The 19,919-nt window shown below is 34.0% G+C and overlaps 1 protein-coding gene across 2 annotated transcripts in view; it reads left to right on the top strand.

The window, feature by feature from the left end:
- The window catches only part of INTU (inturned planar cell polarity protein), a 93,458-nt gene that overhangs the window by 39,454 nt on the left and 34,085 nt on the right, over positions 1–19,919 (top strand). For both annotated transcript variants that reach the window (XM_076010636.1, XM_020280212.2), the window contains exons 4-7: positions 2,388–2,591; positions 10,131–10,249; positions 12,502–12,591; positions 16,951–17,028. In XM_076010636.1, the coding sequence (XP_075866751.1) occupies positions 2,388–2,591; positions 10,131–10,249; positions 12,502–12,591; positions 16,951–17,028 (491 nt within the window). The remainder of the gene's footprint in view (positions 1–2,387; positions 2,592–10,130; positions 10,250–12,501; positions 12,592–16,950; positions 17,029–19,919) is intronic.

Here is a 19,919-nt window from a genome sequence, read left to right as displayed (position 1 = left end):
TTATTTTACAGTGAAATACTAACGGCAGTTGGATGGGCAGGTGGGGCTATGGGTGATCTTTTTTTAATTGCTTAACATTTTTTATGAAAATATATTAATATGACTATGTAAAGCTCGTTTTTAAAAAGACTGACTGTAATGTGTTAGTATTTATCATATATTTAAAGTTGGCCTTGAAAATGATACCTCTTGTAATAAATTATTAAAAGTAGGGATTGTTTATTATGGATCTTGATAATTTTAAAATATTTTCTGCCAAAATGTAACTTACTACATACAAACAATTTTGTCTACTTTTAAATATTGGCTATATTTCTTCATTCATGATCAAGCATACATTTATTTTTTAACTTTTAAAATGCAATCTTATTTTAAAAGAATCATTGGACTTTAATGTCTAAATTTAAAATTTTATGGATTATTACATTAGAATGTCCATTTTACTCATACGTATTCTAATAAGATTTTTTTTTTTTTTTTTTTTTTTGAGACAGAGTCTCGCTTTGTTGCCCAGGCTAGAGTGAGTGCCGTGGCGTCAGCCTAGCTCACAGCAACCTCAAACTCCTGGGCTCGAGCGATCCTTCTGCCTCAGCCTCCCTGGTAGCTGGGACTACAGGCATGTGCCACCATGCCCGGCTAATTTTTTATATATATATCAGTTGGCCAATTGATTTCTTTCTATTTATAGTAGAGACGGGGTCTCGCTCTTGCTCAGGCTGGTTTTGAACTCCTGACCTTGAGCAATCCGCCCGCCTCGGCCTCCCAAGAGCTAGGATTACAGGCGTGAGCCACAGCGCCCGGCCTCTAATAAGATTTTAAACATTAGGAATACTTTGTACTTACATAGCTTATGATGATGTCCTCATTATACAAAATTAACTATATTTAGTGAACATCTTATAGTAAAGATATACATTAGTGTTTCTTCTAAATGAATGAGTTATCTTTGGCCAGCTGGCATCTAGATTAATATCTCCTTTTTCAAGGAAAGGTAAATGAGAAGTAGAAGCTACCTTTCAATAACTGGAAAATGGCCACATTCTAGACTCTTACCAGTTTTGGCATCAGGCCATGAAATTGAAACTATCTTTATAAAACTCACAGATAATCTTCTTAGAGCCATGATCCAAGATCCAGCCCAGAATGTTGATAGTTTTTTACTGCCCTTGCCCTTGGTTTTAAAGAACCAGAAAGAATGTCTAAGAGAAGAATATTTTAAATATGACCTTAGTTGGAAGGAAGGCTAACTCTGGTTATGTGAGGTCGCTCGTAATGCTGAGTCTCTTCCATTTATCTTCCTCAGATGAATTAATGCTATCAGCATTTATAATGTAGTGTTGCTCTTTCTTTATACTCTCAGATCATACTAATTTCTTTTTTTTTTAATGGCATTTCTTGTTTTTGTAGTCAGTAATTTAGGATGCAATGATAAAGTTTAAATAAGTGAATTTTGGCCGGGTGCGGTGGCTCACACCTGTAATCCTAGCACTCTGGGAGGCTGAGGCAGGCAGATTGCTCGAGGTCAGGAGTTTGAAACCAGCCTGAGCAAGAGTGAGACCCTGTCTCTTCTATAAATAGAAAGAGGCCGGGCGCGGTGGCTCACGCCTGTAATCCTAGCTCTTGGGAGGCCGAGGCGGGCGGATTGCTCAAGGTCAGGAGTTCAAAACCAGCCTGAACAAGAGCGAGACCCCATCTCTACTATAAATAGAAAGAAATTAATTGGCCAACTGATATATATATATAAAAAATTAGCCGGGCATGGTGGCGCATGCCTGTAGTCCCAGCTACTCGGGAGGCTGAGGCAGAAGTATCGCTCGAGCCCAGGAGTTTGAGGTTGCTGTGAGCTAGGCTGACACCACGGCACTCACTCTAGCCTGGACAACAAAGCGAGACTCTGTCTCAAAAAAAAAAAAAAAAAAAAATAGAAAGAAATTCATTGGCCAACTAATATATATAGAAAAAATTAGCTGTGCATGGTGGTGCATGTCTGTAGTCCCAGCTACTTGGGAGGCTGAGGCAGTAGGATTGCTTGAGCCCAGGAGTTTGAGGTTGCTATGAGCTAGGCTGACGCCACGGCACTCACTCTAGCCTGGGCAACAAAGTGAGACTCTGTCTCAAAATAAATAAATAAATAAGTGAATTTTTGTACAGTGCATTATACATGCTTAATAAATATTTGTAGTGATACGTGTAAGGCACTCTGCTAGGAGCTAGAGATACAAATATAAAAAGAATACACAGCCCCCACCATCAGGAACCCTTGTTCTAGGATTATTTAAACATACTGTACATGCTTGAGTGTATGCTCATGCACACATCCTTCTTTGTGAAAATTGCAGGTGATTTTCCTTTGTTGAAAAAGTAACACATTATCTTAATTTTCAAAGGTAAAACTGACATTTGAAAATGCATATGCTGTGAAAAAGGAGACAAGTCAACCAAGACAGAAAAAGGCACAGTCAAACACGAATGATTTAGTCAAACTTCTATGGGGAGAAGAGGTTGAAGGTATCCAGCAGAATATCCTAAACACTCCTCATATCATTATGTATCTCACACTACAACTCGACTCAGAAACATCAAAAGAAGAGGTGAGTGTCTTCTCAAAAGTGCAGAAGAAAGAGTAAGGACCTTTTATAGCCTTGTGGGTGAATAGTAAGCCTTTTTGATTTAAGGAAGAAACAAAAGTGAATTAACCATGTTCTATTGTTACTCTTTAAAATTTATCTGTATATTTTATACTCTCATAAATATGAATATTTCATACTACAAATACCTTAAAAATAAAAGCAGTTTAACTATTCACTTATTTTAGCAGTAGGAAAAGGAGAAAGGGAAGGAAGGTATTATTGCAATATCTTCTAACTTAGAAGCTAAGGTCCTGTTAGGGTTTTTTTTTTAAAGTAAGTTTTATTAAGTTGTTGTTTATATATAATAAAATTCAGCAGTTTTAAGTATACAATTTGATGAGTTTTGACGAATATATATAGTGGTGTAGCCATTATCACAATCATGATAGAAACATTTTTGTCACCCCAAAAAAGTTCCTTTGTGCCCTGTTTTAATCAATACCCTCCTGCTAGCTTTTAATTCAAGGGGATGTATTAATAGCATTAACTTTCTTTCATAGGTGGTAGTTTTTATTTTTTACATATTCTTTTTTCATTCACTCATGTTTCAATGTTTATTGAATACCTGTTTTATGCCTGGTATAGTATCAGACATTGGGTATTTTTATTTGCAGGTAAGGAAATAATCCTAGCAAAGGTAAATAAAATGTGAAAGTTCACATAGCTAGTAACTGACCAAATTTCTACTTAAACCAAGGTAGTTTGCTTTCTAAATTCTGTGTCTTTTCTAAACCAGCTTGCCTTTCAACATAGATGTTTTGAGGCTGTTAGTTGTTTCGTTCCAGTTTTCTTTATCTTTTACCAATTTCTTGTCTGCTTGTCCTGTTCATAATAAAGAGAGGTATGGAAACTTCCCACTCTGATGTGGATTTATGCGGTTTTTGTCTCTGGTTCTAAATATTTTTGCTTTGTGTATTTTGAGATAATTTTATTAGATGCATTAAGGTTTAGAATTATTAAGTCTTCTTGGAGAATTGAATCTTTTACAATTATGATATGACACTCTCTACCCTAATAATGCTTTTGTTTTAAAGTCTTTTTAAGATAAACATTTAAAATTTTTTTTACTATTTAATATTAGTAGAACTTTATAAGTATTTGAATGTTTTTTTTCTTTATTTCCTACTTTGTGACTATGTTTTTGATATACCTCTTCCAAGCAGCGTATTTCCCACCTAGCAATCTCTAACTACTGACTGACAAACTCCATGAGTCCAAATATAGAGATTACTGATATATTTAAATTTGTTTCTGCCATCTTTAGAAATTTCTATTTGAACTGCTTTCTCTGTGATGTTTTTCTTACCTATTTTTGGTTATGTCATTATTTGTCTTGTTATATACTCTGTTTCTTTAGTAATTACTCTTAAAATTTTATAATGACAAATTTATCTTAACAAATTCTAAAGGTCAACACTGTCTTAACCACTTTTCAAATAATTCAAGGCCCTTACTACACCTTAACTCCAATCACCCCTCTCTTCACCTACATACTATTGTCATTAATATTTCAGTGCTATTCTTCTTCTATAAATTGTGCATAATTATACTGTAACTACTAATTATTACATTATAAAATGTATAAATTATAACTATATATTATAACTATATAAATTATATTATAAAATGAATAAAATGATATAAAATATTATATAATATGATTGTATACTATACAATCATGATTTAATTTGTATAATATAATTTATATAATGATAAAGTATATTGTATACAGATGAACCTAGTTTAAATTTACAATTATGCTTAATATTTTCTTTATTCACCATTGTTTCTTACATCTCAAACTGTCTTTACTGGATCAGGTTTTTTCTTCCTAAAAACATATTTAGGACATTTCTTTTTAGTTAAAGTTTGTTGGTAATAAATTCTTTTTGTGTTATTTTCTGATGATTTTTTTTTTACCCATCTTGAGAGGTAGCTTTATAATTTTACATTGTATTAATCAGAGTAGACTGTCTTAATCTGGATAGGCTAATTGCTAGAACAAACAACTCTGAGTGGTATAGGACGATGAAAGTTTATTTCTCATTTTATGTAAATGTTTCTGGTCATGTAGCTCAGTGACTCTAGCCCCATTATTCCAAAGGGCTCCAGAGTCCTCTGTTGGATCTTTTGCATCTAGCTGGCCAATGAGAGAAAAGAGAAAGCATGCAATATCATATAGGACCTTTTGGAGGCCCGGCTTGAAAGTAGAAATAATGTTCTATTGGCTAGAACTAGTTTCTTGGTCTCTCCAGATACAAGGAGGTGAGAAATATAGTCTTCATGTGTGGCCAGGAAGAAGATAAACTGAACGTATGGTATTGCTTATACCACCTAAGTAGATAGTTATTTTCTCTAATCTGTTTGAAGATAGTATTCCTTTGTCTTCTGACCTTTGAAGCCTACTGTCAGTCTGTTGTTCCTTTTTAAGGAATGTGCCTTTTCTTCTGCTATGTCCAGACTGTTGTTTAACCACTCCATTGTGTTTTTGATTCAAACAATTATATATATATTTTAAATTTTCTATTTTTTAATCTATTTTTTTAAGTTTTTAATTCTTATGGGTACATATTTATTGTACCTATTTCTAGAGTATCTGTGATATTTTGATACAAGCATAAAATGTGTAATAATTAAATCAGAGTAATTAAAATATCCAACACCTCAGCCATTTATAGCTTCCCTGTTAGGAATATTCTTATTTTACTCTTTCCTTATTTTAAAATAGACAATAAATTATTGTTAACTATAGTTTCCCTATTGTGCTATTGAACACTAGCTCTTTTTTCCTTCTATCTAACTTTATTTTTGTACGTATCACCATCCTCACTTTCCCTCCCTCCCCAGTACCCTTACCACCCTCTGGTAATCACCATTCTATTCTCTTATTTTCATGAGTTCAATTTTTTTGTAACTTCCACATATGAGTAAGAATGTGAAATATTTGTCTTTCTGTGCCTGGCTTATTTCACTTAACATAATGTCCATCCACATTGTTGTAAATGACAGGATTTCACTCCTTTTATGGCTTAATAATATTCCACACACATCACACACATCACATATACATATAAATACACATACCACATATATATATATGTACATTATATATATACACCACATTTTCTTTATCCATTTTATCCATTGATGAACACTTAGGTTTATTCCATATCTTGGCTATTGTTAATAGTGCTGCAAAAAACATGGGAGTGTAGGCATATCTTATATATATCGGTTTCCTTCCTTCCTTCCTTCCTTCCTTCCTTCCTTCCTTCCTTCCTTCCTTCCTTCCTTCCCTCCCTCCCTCCCTCCCTCCCTCCCTCCCTCCCTCCCTCCCTCCTTCCTTCCTTCCTTCCTTCCTTCCTTCCTTCCTTCCTTCCTTCCTTCCTTCCTTCCTTCCTTCCTTCCGTTTATTTATTTATTTTTCTGCACATATCCTTGGTATCCTTTCTTTTAAATATATACCCAACAGTGGAATTGCTGGATCATATGGTAGTTTATTTTAGTATTTTGAGGAACCTCCATACTATTCTCCATAGTGCCTGTAGATTCCAACTAACAGTGTATGAGCATATTCTGACCAACATTCATTATTTCCTGTCTTTTCGATAAGAGCCATTTTAGCTAGGTAAGATGATATCTCATTGTAGTGTTGATTTGCATTTCTATGATGATTAATGATGTTGAGCATTTTTTTCAAATACCTATTGGCCATTTGTATGTCTTCTTCTGAGAAATGTCTATTCAGATCGTTTGCCCATTTTTTTAAATTTAAAAAATATTAGAAGGTACATGTGTTTTTTCTTACGTCGGTGATTTGTATCATGCTGAAGTCAGGGCTTTCATCACTAGAATAATGTACATTGTACCCAATAGGTAGATTTTTATCCCTTACCTCCTCCTATTCTCCTCCCTTCTTAGTTTCCAGTGTCCATTACACCTCTTTATGACCATATATATCCCCGGTTTTAGCTCCTGCTTACAAGTGAGGACATGTGGTATTTGTTTTTGCATTCCTGAGACACTTCACTTGGGCACACCAAGTCTACTGCCTATGAGACCAGGGCAGCACCAGGGCTTGCCCAAGAACTGTAATCTTTATAGCCTGACTACCAGGGCCCCAGGCTACATTAGTCAGCTGGTGGTGAATCCAGCTGGGACTTGGGCTCCTTCTATTGGGGCTAAGCATTCCCCTCTGGCTGGGGCTGGTCTAAATGCAGCCTTTGTGGACACTGGCAGAATTCTGCCCTATGTTGTGTCCCGTTGTCACTGAGCAGCACTGAATTCCATTGTGAAGTCCCACACTCACTTCACCCTCCCTCCCCCAAGTACACAGATTCTTTCTTTATGCTGGACTTCCTGGGGTTGGGGAAGTGTAGTGTAGACAATGCAAATCTAAATTCTACCCTGTTCAATACTCGCTTCTTTGTTATGTTAAAACTAGGTACTGTGGTCACTCACCTGCTTTTTTGGTTATTATTAATGTGCTTTCTTGTGTGGATAGATGTTCAATTTGGTGTTCCTGCAAGGGGACGATTGCTGGAAGGTTCTATTTGGCCATCTTACTCCATTTCCTCCCCTAAACAATTACATTTTTGTTTTTAGAAGTTCCTGAAAAGTGTTTAATCTACATTTCAAATCTGCTATGATATTTTTGGTGGTCTCTTTTTACTTGTTCCTTGTGATTCTATACTTTCTCTCTCTAAGTGTTTCACATATATCTCTTCTCTGTTCTGTACCTGCCTTTTCTACTATACTATCTCTAGTCCTGAGGGAACTCTCATGTGTTGTGGCTTGCGTTCTTACTTGCGTGGGGATTTTTGACTAAATTTATTGCTTGATTTTATTTTGGGGAAAGCTTTCCTCTAGAAAGAATTTGCTGTTACTTCTTCTGCCACTGACTGACTTAGGGCACTTCAGCCTTACTTGAGGCTCTGAGCTTAACATGGTTGTTCTGGGCTCACCTACCTTGTTATTAGGTCAGTACTCAGTGTCCTGATTAAAGCTCTTGGAGGCATCGGCCCTCAGAACAGCCCTGCTGCCTGTGTGCTTCTACTCACCACTCAACACTCACCACTCCCAGCTCAGGCCCTAGCTTGCTTTGCAGCAATGGGGAAGGAGGTTGAAAGGAGGATGTCCTTGGAAACCTCTCTACTTCTTGCATGCCAAGAATTCAACAAATATATTTTGGCCATGGATGTAGTTTTACAGCATGAGTTTCTCAAAGCATCTAGTCTACCATAATGCTTTCAGCAGAAATGAGGTCTCAAAAATTATTTAACTAATCTACATTTCTTTGTTTTTGAAATCCCTTCAGACTGTGTTCTCAATGCTGAAGCCATTTTTATCCAAGTGACCCATTTCATTGTGTTGCTTCCTATATTAAAATTTAGTAAACAATTAAAATGGCAAAGCAGGGATTTACTTTACATATTTTTATTTTCTGTGTTCAGAAAAATACATAGAGGCCTAGAGATAATAATTCTAATTTCTTGTGTATGTCAGTAGTCCCTTATATCTTTACAACAAATGAGATTCTTAAGCATTTATTATATGTAACACATAACAAATTTTTGTTGTGTGTTATGTAACATCCTGAATCTTTTTGGATCGTTTTGGAGTAGGTTACCATGAAGACCTTTTGTCATCTTTGCCTTTCTTTCCATGGGAAAGTATGTAGATGTTTTTCAAGTGAACAGGTTTCTATCTGTTGCCAGCCCTGTATCAATGCTGTAATTAGGAAAGGCTTTTTATTCTTCTTGAACAGAGTAAGAAGCTGCTGCAAATGTATGCTACTAACAAGTGCTTAAAAATACAGCTAATTATAATAAATTGGTCAGGAACTGCAGAGCTTGCCAGGTCTTTAATCGTGAGGCTTTATGACTGGAATAGAGACTTTCTCAAATGAACTTTTTTTTTCCTGGTATGACTTATTTTATAATAAAATGTCATGGGGTCATTTTGTTTTCTGTGAGTTACGTATTTAATGAAAGCTTGTCTTCTTCAAGTTACAAGATTTGAAAATGTAAGAATGATAAACTGGGAGATTTGAAAAAACTAATTAAAGACTAGTTATTTGTTTAAAGTAGTGTTTGGCATTTGGGCTAAATATAATGAAATTATTTTTTGGCTAAGCTTTAAGTAGACAGAACAGAAGAACTTAACTAATGTTTGACTTAATCTCTAGAGATAAAATGTTTCAAAATTGTTTTTACGCTAGAAATATTGCAAGAAAATTTGAGTTGATAGGCAGAGTATATTTGGCTAGCATACTACATAGCATTTTGCATATATTGAATGTGCTTCGTAAGTATTAATATAAAAAGCAGATGTGTCCAGTTTATCATTATTTATATTTGTCATAATGTAAAAGTTGGCAAGACAGGCGTTCTGTGTCACGTAATTATTTGTTGTATAGGGAGACCAAAGCAAGGTATATAACACTCTTTAGAGAGATAGAGAGCCAAAGAAAAGATATAATATTTAAGGAGTTTGGGCTTTCAATGGAGGCTCTTTTAATATTTATGAATACAGTCATTAAACAGCTACTCTGAATGCTTCATGATTTCTATCTTGACCTTGTTATTTTGCCTGCTTTTAATTTGCCTTGTGAGAAAAATAAATGTCACTTTAAGTAACAACAAAAAAGTAAAGTGCAAAATGGTTTGTCTCTTTGTGTAAAAGTATTAGTAAGTGCACATCCTGATTTTAAAATTTGTTGTTTTATTTTGTGAAAAATGTTTTGTAAGAGCATGCTCTTCTTGAAAATAGAAAAATATTAAGCATTTGGTAAATTATCTTAAAGATCTAGTATTTTCCATAATGTAAAATAAAATGTGCTTTCTTTTAAAGTATGAATTCAGATTAATTTATGCTATGCAAACCCTTTCAAATTTAAGACAATAAGATTTTATAGTGTCATGATACTTTTTTCTTCCTATCTGTACTGCTTTAATTTAATTTTGTATTCTCACTTTGTAAGTTTAATTGCAGTCTTGTCTTGGGTTTAAATAAATATTTAGTGATTTCACCAAATAGATGAAGATTATCTTTTAAAAGTCAGTATGAAAGTGAATTTAAAGATTTCGAAAAGTTACATGTAACCACAGGGGCAAGGACAAGAATATCTCTAGAGTATAATTAAATATAATAACATATTACTATTTAAAATTATCATTAAGGAGATTAAAGTTTAAAACAATATTTGAAAGTAATTGTAATTCAGTCAGTATCCTACTTAGTATATTATTTGGTATCACAACCAGTATTGTCAGTCTCTCTTATTTTCAAGCATAGTATTTTAAACGCTAGTTAATGAGTTAAAATTCCAGGCTTAGTTCTCTCCTTGTGTTTGAATAAAATTCCTAAAACTGAAAGGTTTCGTTTTGGTTGTTGTTGTTGTTGTTCTTTTCTTAATATAAACTTTGAACTTTCCATGACAAAAATAATGGTTGGAAAATTTGGGCAATTTAATCATTTCTATTTCCTTTCATTTAACAGCAAGAAATTCTTTATCATTATCCAATGTCTGAAGCTTCTCAGAAACTTAAAAGCGTGAGAGGAATTTTTCTCACACTCTGTGACATGCTAGAAAATGTAACTGGGACACAAGTTACTAGGTAATAATTTTCATTTTGCTTTAACTCTGTTCTTTTAAATCCTTTTCAATTATGGATATCCACCCTGACTTTGAAGTGCAAAAGTTAAAAGTTGGGAGGAGGGGGCTCAAAGCTTTTAATTTGTTTTTGTTTTTTTCATAAAATAAATCTAAGAATTATATATATATATATGTATATATATTTACTTATAAACATATTTTCTTTCTTAATATTTCAACAATTTTAGAGTCTCCAAAGAAATTTTATCTCAAATTTTAAGAGCTCCCATAAATACTTATAAAATATCAAGTTGAGTTTTCAAGCTTTAACTCTTCCCATCTTCTGGTAAAAATGACACGACACTTCTAGGATTTTAAAAGATATAAGATCTGTAAGATAACAGAAAAATTTCCTTAATTAACTGGGTTAAAAGTCATGTTTAGCTCTAACTGTTAATATAGTGTATATAGAAAATATTGATTCATTTTCAAGACAAGAGTACCTGAGGTTCCATTTAGTATATAGATTTACATTCATAAAGGAATATTACAGGCCTCTTTTTATTTTTTAACAGCTTTGCTAGATATATAGTTCATAAACAATACAACCTAAATTCACCCATTTAAAGTGTGCATGTTAATGGTTTTTAATATATTCACAGATATGTGCAACCATCATCAAAATCAATTTTAAAACATTTTTCTCACCTCAAATAGAAATCCTGTACCCTTTAGCTATCAACCCAGCCCAAGCCCCAGGCAGCTACTAATCTATTTTCTATCCCTATAGATTCCCTGTTCCGGATATTTCATATAAATAGAATCATGTAATATATGGCTATTCGTCACTGGCTTCTTTCATTTAACATAATATTTTCATGGTTCATGCCCCCTTGTAATGTTATTAGAGAAAATGTTTCTCTTCAAATGTGGATTCGCTTTTTTTGCCTTTTTTTTACTGTAAAGGATAAATGTTATTTAATATTTAGATCTTGTTACTACTGATATGAGTCAAACATGTAGGAAGTAGTAAATACAGTTAGAAAAACTTTTTTGAGGAAGAAATAAATATGAAAATTATTATTTTAGGAGTTCCTTAGCAATGTATATATCTTTTGTTGCATATATACCTTTTAAATAATAGTAATATAGTATACTATTAAAAAGTCTGATATTATCTAAAAGTATATGATTTTTAAACTTTACTAAGACAAAAAGTGTGTTCTTTTTGAAAAAAAGTCTGTTTAATAAATCACATTTAAAATTTCACATACTTTATATTTCTGTAGTTCACTATTGTGTCTCTTTTTAGAGCATTTAATTTTTTTCAACTTCATTAAAGTATAATTGAAGTACAGTAAATTGTACATAACTAAAATATACAATTTGATCGGTTTTCACATAGGTATATGCCCTAAAGCCATCACTGCAATGAATATATTTATTGCCCTAAAAGTTTCCTTGAGAACACATTTAAATCTGATTTATGTTTTAGTTACTCATTTAAATATTTATGTCATGTATTGAATTGTCCTCTTCTGACTTGAAACCATACCATCTTTTCTTTGTAATCTCTTTAGCAAATCATGTTCATAGATAGGCAGTCACAAAACATTTGTTAAATTAGCCAACTGAGTTGGATGCTTTGTTTAAAAAAGAAATTATATATAGTCACTTAGCAAAAGAATTTCAAGGTGTTTTTTTTTGTTTGTTTGTTTGTTTTTGTTTTTTTTTAAGAGATAGGATCTGGCCCTGTTGCCCAGGCTGGAGTGCAGTGCAGTGGCACAATCATAGCTCACTGTTACCTCAAATTCTTGGGCTCAAATGACTCTTCCTCCTCAACCTCCTGAGTAGCTAGGACTACAGGCACACACCACCAGGCTCAGCTAATTTTTTTTCCCATTTTTTGTAGAGACAGGATTTTACAGTGTTGCCCAGGCTCGTCTTAAACTCTTGGCCTCAAGCAGTCCTCCGACCTTAGCCTCCCAAAGTGCTGTGAGCCACTGTGCCTGGTCTACATGTATTTCTCTATAATGGGTCTACTTTTATTTGGCTGGGATTTTTTAGATTGTGTTTGTTTTTTTAATATTTTAGAATATATTTTAATTGTGCAGTTCCTTGCCTTTTCTGTGTGGCAGTTAGGTATATGAAAAGAAATTAGCTTATTGAGTATTCAGTTCTTAATCATATTACATGCAATCTTTTATGAATGATTTTTATAAATTTATGACATTTCAATATATTCTAATCTTATTTTGAATTTATTTTTCTTAGCTCATCCCTCCTTTTAAATGGGAAGGAAGTTCATGTGGCTTATTGGAAAGAATCTGACAAGTTATTATTAATTGGCCTGCCTGCTGAAGAGTAAGCTGATTTTTGTAAGCTTAAATCATTTCTAAAATAATGTTAACAAAGTCTGTTTCATTAAAATTATAACATTTTGGTCAAAAGGCAAACTCCTTAACTTTTTATAATTCAAAGGTCTGTTGCACTAGTGAAATAGTTACCTTTGTTTATTGTTATGAATAATTCAGAAAGGTGTCACCAAGGCCCAGCTGGACCAATTATTAAAGGTAGGGGCTGTCAATACACTTTCCTTTTTTGTAGAAAGTACAGAGGTGGCTGAGAGATGAACTTGTCATTTGCTTAAACTTTTGGCAATACTGTGATTTGGATTTTGCATCTTTACAGTTTTTTTGTTTTTTGTTTTTTTTTTTACTGTTGGAGATTTTGGAGAATTAAGGGTCAGCAGAAGTGTATTTTGTCCTGATGTTGACTACTTCTGACAAAATAAGGAATATGTAATCCTAAAGAGACTCCTCTAATGGTACATCTTATATTATCATGGTCTCCCACTTAACTTATTTGCAAATATTTTGAAATATATCTTATTTTAATCATTGAAGGTAAAAGCAGTATTGTCATTTTTAAAGAACTAACCTTGAGCCCAGGAACTATAGTAGGTACTTTACATTCATTTAAGCTCATTTAATCTTAAAAATCAGCTCCAGATGTACTTAATGATTACTGGCTCCATTTTACAGATAAGGAAAGTAAAACCAAAAGAGGGTTAAATAACTTGCCAAAAGATCACATAATCAGCAGGAGGCAGAACTGGAAATTGAATGAGGGTCCGTCTGAATTCTTTCTACTACATTGCTTCCCTAATGTCATAGGACATTAAAAACTAGGGAGAAATAGAGTATAAATATGGAGAATGATCCCAAGGAGATGGATTTAACTACTATTAGAATAGTCTTCTGTCCTAGTTCATTGAGTTTTAATACTTGTAATGTAGACTCTTCTAACTTTAAAAAGTATTCAGGTAACTTTTATTTTAAACTATTAGATATACTTTAGTTTTCCTCTTTGGTCCATAGAACAATGGCATATGGTCTACTGAATCATAGTCAAATATCAAAATAAATACTATAGCATGTGACTGACACAACTTCAGAGAATACCAGTTGAGAATAATGTTCTCTTGGTGTTGCTTTAAGCTTCCTAAGAGAGAAAATGGTAGACCAGAAAAATGCATTATCTAGGCAATCTGAACACAAATATGACTGTTTTTCTATTACTAATGACTCTGTGTACCAGATTTCTTTCATTATACAACAGTGTATTAGTTATCTATTGCTGTGTAACAAATTATCCCCCAAAATTTAGGGGTAATTTAAATTTAAATAATAAACATTTATTATAATAATTCAGAGGTATTATTGTGGTTCATGAATCCAGGAGCTACTTAGCTAGATGGTTCTGCCTCAGGGTCTCTCATAAGGTTGCAGACCAATGTTGGCCAGGGATACAGTCATCCAAAGGCTTAGCTGGAGCTGGAGAATCTGCTTCCCAGATGGCTTACACACATGGCCACTGTCAGGAAGCCTTAGTTCCTTGCTGTATGGACATCTGCATAGAGCTGCTTGAGTGTCCTCATAACATGTCAGCTGGATTCCCCCAAAACAAGTGATCCAAAAGAGAGAAAGAGGGAATCTGCAAGACCTTTTATGGTTTATTCTTGGAAGTAATACACTGGCATTTCCATCATATACTATTTGTTAGAAATTAGTTGCTAAGTCCAGCCCACACTCAAGGGGAGAAGAATTAAACTCCATTTCTTGAGGGAAGAGTATCAGAGAATTTATGAACATGTTTTACTACTACAAACAGGAACTCTAAAGGTGGCTATGGTGAAAAATATAAAAATGATTATGTTTTGAAGGTAACTTTAATTTTGGACAGAAAGGTATAATATATTATAAATGTGGGATCCAAATTTATTTATTTATTTAACAGTAATAATTATGTATATATTTATGGGGTACATAGTGATGTTTTTTTTTTTTTTTTTTTGAGACAGAGTCTCGCTTTGTTGACCAGGCTAGAATGAGTGCCGTGGCGTCAGCCTAGCTCACAGCAACCTCAAACTCCTGGGCTTGAGTGATCCTTCTGCCTCAGCCTCCCGAGTAGCTGGGACTACAGGCATGCGCCACCATGCCCGGCTAATTTTTTTTTATATATATATCAGTTGGCCAATTAATTTCTTTCTGTTTATAGTAGAGACGGGGTCTCGCTCTTGCTCAGGCTGGTTTTGAACTCCTGACCTTGAGCAATCCGCCCGCCTCGGCCTCCCAAGAGCTAGGATTACAGGCGTGAGCCACAGCGCCCGGCCCATAGTGATGTTTTGATACATATAATGTACGGTGATCAGATCAGGATAAATATTATGTCTGTCATCTCAAACATTTATCTATTTATTTATATTGGGAACTTTCATTATTCTCTTTCTACCTATTTGAACCTATATAATATATTATTGTTAACTATATTATAACAACTATATATTAACTATAGTTGTCTTACAGTTCTGTAGAACACTGGAACTTATTCCTCCTATCTAGCTGTAATTTTATATCCTTTAACAAACATGAGGGGATAATGGTGCTGTGGCATATACTGTATGATGTATATAGTGTATATATGCATACCCTCTTTAACCAGCCACACAGTAGAAAAATGTGTGTTTTTCTGTATAAAAGAGAATTATAATGAATCCTGCTAGGAGACTGCCCTATACCAATGGGTTGGATTATGTAGAACTAAGGAGTTGTTTTGAAAGTATGGATTTACAAGAATTGAAGACCATCCAAAATAAGACAACTTAGGATGTAGTGCAAACTAAAACATTTGTCTTTAAGACTTTTGTAGCAGCCCAAAAGACAAAAGAGAAGAAACAGAAAACACAATGGTAAGATAAAGGTGTTATAGCATAGGCAGTTAGAGAGGGGAAAGGAAAGCCCAACTGAAGAGGGTTCAACCACATTGTGATGGCACCATCCAATTAGTTAGGCAGACAGAGCCAGTTTCCAGGAAAGTTTTATCCTGAAGCTGAAAAAGGACTGTCATTGCTGAGCTCTGGACCAAGGTTGGTGCTGCATGAGGGATTCTCTAGCCAATTTCTCAATCTTTATTACTCAGGACTTGAGGGAGTGTCCTCCCTAAATATTTAATGTCATTCCTATCCTAGAGAACTTGACTTGATATTAGAATTCATTTGAAGATCCCCTTTATCCTCTAACCTGAACCTCATATCTAAAAGAAGCCATAGCCACTTCTTTACCCTTCTCTTAATGTGCACACCAACTACTCTGTTCCAGATTCTTTTCTTTATTCCATCTCGTTTCACATAACCATGAAAGGTAGGTATTATTATTCTCATTTATTCACACTGGTAAATTGAGAGATCATGCACAAGCACCTCTTTAGTGTCAATTTATATGTCTTTGCATTTCTAGCATTGTACATGTGGCTTGTAATTGAATGACAGCCCTGGGATTTTCCCCTCATCTGTCTTAATGCCACAACCTGTGCATTTACCTCTTTACCTCTATGCCTTTTACAAGCATGGTGAGAAAAGTGCTGTCCCACAGAATTTAGGGTGGGGCACATGATCCAGAGACATGTATTTTCAGATGGGAAGATCTTCCTGTAATGCTGCAGCAAATAGCAGAAACCTAACCAGAAATACAATGTGGGGTAGTAGAGAGAATAACTTTGGAGCTAAGAAGATAGACACTCACCGGCAGGCTCTACTCCCTTTGTGGCCTTGCACAGTTACTTAACTTCTTGGATTTCAGTTTATCAGTTGTTATAATGGGAATAATAAGACCTACCTTGTAGAATTCTCATAAGGCTTCAATGAGAAAATGTAAGTTCATTTTTTCTCTCCTTTCTCCTACTTTCTTTTCTTTTTCCAATTCATTTAGGGGTGTATTTTTGTCATAGGAGTTGGAGTTTCAGTTGAGATCTGGGTAATACTGAAAAGTGTCAGGAATTTAGCATTTCTTTCTATGGGCCTAGGTACTACACTAACTGTTTCATATACATTAATTTAATTTAATCCTCAAAATAAACCTGAGAAGGGCTTAGTGATTATTGGCTCCTTTTACAGATGAAGAAATTAAACCCTGGAGAGGGTTAAATAATTTACAGATAAATGGTGTTATGAAAAGTCCCCATTTGATTCATGCTAGAACCACAAATCTAGACCTCAAGGTGATCAACTACTAATGTAGCAAGCAACCATTTTACACAGCTCTACTCACAGTAGACACATATACTTTTCACAGTCCTTAGATAGAAAATGTAAGGATGTTCTGCTGCTTTTAGATATGTGTCATTTGGTTATGTTATAGAATACGTGTATTTTTGCTTTCTTAGAATTCCTCTTCCTCGGCTAAAGAATATGATAAAAGATGTTGCCCGAACCTTAAAATTTATGTATGGTTCTTTAGATAGGTAAGTACTTCTTTGGATTGAATCTCAAGTTTTAAGTATATGATCTTAAATCACCTTTTGCGTTTAATATTATTTTTTGTCTTGCAGATTAGTTGTATGGTGGCACCAACAATGGCTGTCACAGCAGCTTCTTCTTGTCATTGTAGTTTTCATCCTATTCTTCCTCTTCCTCCTCCTCCTCCTCCTCCTTATTTTCTCATCTTTTATTGGCTTTTATTTTACAACTCTAGGCAACTTTTCATTTAATCTATTTCTTTTTTTTTTATCTCATATGTGACTTTAGTGAAATTTCTTTGTGAAAGTGGTATAACCACAACTATATTCTGATTTGATATATTTCTGTAGGGAAAAATGTAAGAGTATTTCTTCATGACAGATACAGAAAAGAGTAAGATTTTAAATAAGTTTTTGTGTTTTTTTCTGCTTATAAAACCATTGTCAAATTCACTATCCTAAAACATGGTGCTTCTTTCTCAGTTAAAATTTTCTAGTAAAATATGTGTGCGCTATTATTAAAAAGACATATAGTAGAGAAAGTATTGAGTAGTTATCATTTGTATCTTTACATATATTTTCTATACAGTATGAATATATATACTCTCTTTTTTATACAAGTGGGTTCATATTATGCATAGTTTTCTACTTCGCACTTTTTTAAGGTAACAGTATAATGTAATGAATCTTTCTTGATCTAAAGGAGGAAATTTGAGGTAACTGTTCAACATTTGAGCACACAAAATTATGGCTGGAAAATAGTTTTGTAAGTGGAATTTTTGTATGTTCTAGTAATTCTGAGGGCTAAAATGATATCTTTGCTTTCAAAGTCTTAAGAATATATTAATATAAAACTCCAAAGACAGTTTATACATTTTACCAAGCCACAGTGGTTATCTGTTTATGTACAGTGGATCTTTGTTGTCATTGTTCTCAATGCATCATAAAATAATTTTTTGTGATTATGTCATCTGGGAAAATTATCTGGTTTGTAGTGTTCTCCTTTAGGGGACCTCTGAGTAGGCACATCCCTCTCAAACCCAATTAATTACCAGCATTTTCCAGTGAGTGAGCTACAGAGGGCTGGACATCCATAAACAGTGCCTTTACCTTTTGCTGATTAGAAAAATTTTAACCAATGAAGAGTAAGGATGTGGTTATAAACTACTTCCTTAAATTTATACTAGAGAAGCAAACTTTGCTATTTTTGCCCTAACTAAAGCTTTCTGTTTCCATAAAACCAGAGATTATCAAAGATTAAATTTCTGACATGAATTTCATACCTGATAAATAATCAATTGGAGTTGCTTTGCACATTCCAGTGGAGTAGGTTAGAGCAGAGGAACTTAATTTCTCTGAATTTCATCTTGAAATTTAGCTTCTATTAATTTGGAAGTATCTTCAAGATGGCAGCAAATTTTTAACTAGTTTCTGCTGGTTCAAGTGAAAATTTGAGGAGCAAACTAAGATAATAAATGTGAAGATCCACTGAGTTCTTAAAACCAAAAAGCAGTGTGTATATAAGATGTTATTAAATAGACATTTTGCAACAATTTTTATAACAGTTTTTTTCTGATTATGAAAGAGATTAAGGGTCCATTGTAAAAAATTATGAAAAGACCAAAAAGTCCAAAGACTAATTATCTTTTTAAAGTTGTGAGCTGGTTAGTTCCCGATGAGCCACAGAAACTAATTGTATAATAAGAGTTTAATATTGTGATCAAATTAAAGATATAACAGTATCTTTTACCATTCCTAAACAATCCATCAGCAAGTCTTAATCATTCTGTCTGTAAGACATATCTCCAATCCATCCATTTCTCTCCATATTCACTGTTGCACTGTCCAGTCACTGCCCTTTCCTGCACCACAGTGGCCTCCTAACTGGTTTCCTTACCTCCATTCTTGCCACTGTAACTATTAATAATTTTCACTCAGCAGTTAGACTGATCTTTCTACATTATTTTCTGCCTCCTACCTCCTTTCTGACCTCAGATCACAATCCACACCTATCCCTCTGCACTGTGCTACAGGCACACTGGCAAAGCTTTTCCCCATTCCTGGGCTTTTGTACTTTTTCCTCTTGCCACATCTTCTTGACAGTGGGACATCAGCTCAAGGCCCTTTCTCAGAGACTCTTTTCCAGTCATTTAATCTAAAATAGTCAGCCAGTCACACCACCCATTCACATCATCCTATTCTCTGTATGGTCGTTTGTATGAGCTCATGTTTTTACTGTTTGTTCATTTGTCCTTCTCCAGTAGAACATGAACTCCATGGGAGCACATTGTCTTTTGTCTTGGCATTTTTACTGCTGTAACTCCAGCAGTGGGCATAGTGCCTGGAGCCCAGTAGGCACTCAAATATTTGTTGTATAAATCAGTGAATATTATTCTGACATGCTAATAATAGTATATGTAACAGTTATTGTATCATTCAGTAAGCTATTCCATTGAATGGTTACAGTCATTGCTGTATTACCTTTATATAGCTAAAACCAAGTATTTAGTTTTTTCTCTCTTTTGTTTAAATTTGAGTTCTTCAATGTTGTGCCTTCAGTAGTAAAGAGGGGAAGAATAACGTATGCCTATTATATACTCACTGAGTACTAGTAATTAAACATAATAAGAACTTATGTTTAATATGTACTAGGTATTTTGCAAGTGAGTTAAATTGTGTTAACCCTATTTTTACAGAGTTGGAAACCAAATTTCATACAGAGGGTAGGTGATTTGCCTGTAATAGCTACCTAGTAAGAACAATGATAAGAGTCAAAGACAGGTCTGTTGTTCTATTACAACATTCAAAATCTCTTTTATATCCCATGCTGCCTAAAAGGTATTTGGAGTTGTAAATGGTTGAAAGATAGAGGTAAAAATCAACTTACCTTTTTTACA

This window comes from Microcebus murinus, chromosome 15 (genome assembly GCF_040939455.1).
Source record: "Microcebus murinus isolate Inina chromosome 15, M.murinus_Inina_mat1.0, whole genome shotgun sequence".
In the NCBI taxonomy this organism is placed as follows: Eukaryota; Metazoa; Chordata; class Mammalia; order Primates; family Cheirogaleidae; genus Microcebus; species Microcebus murinus.
This window is presented reverse-complemented; position numbering and strand designations above follow the sequence as displayed.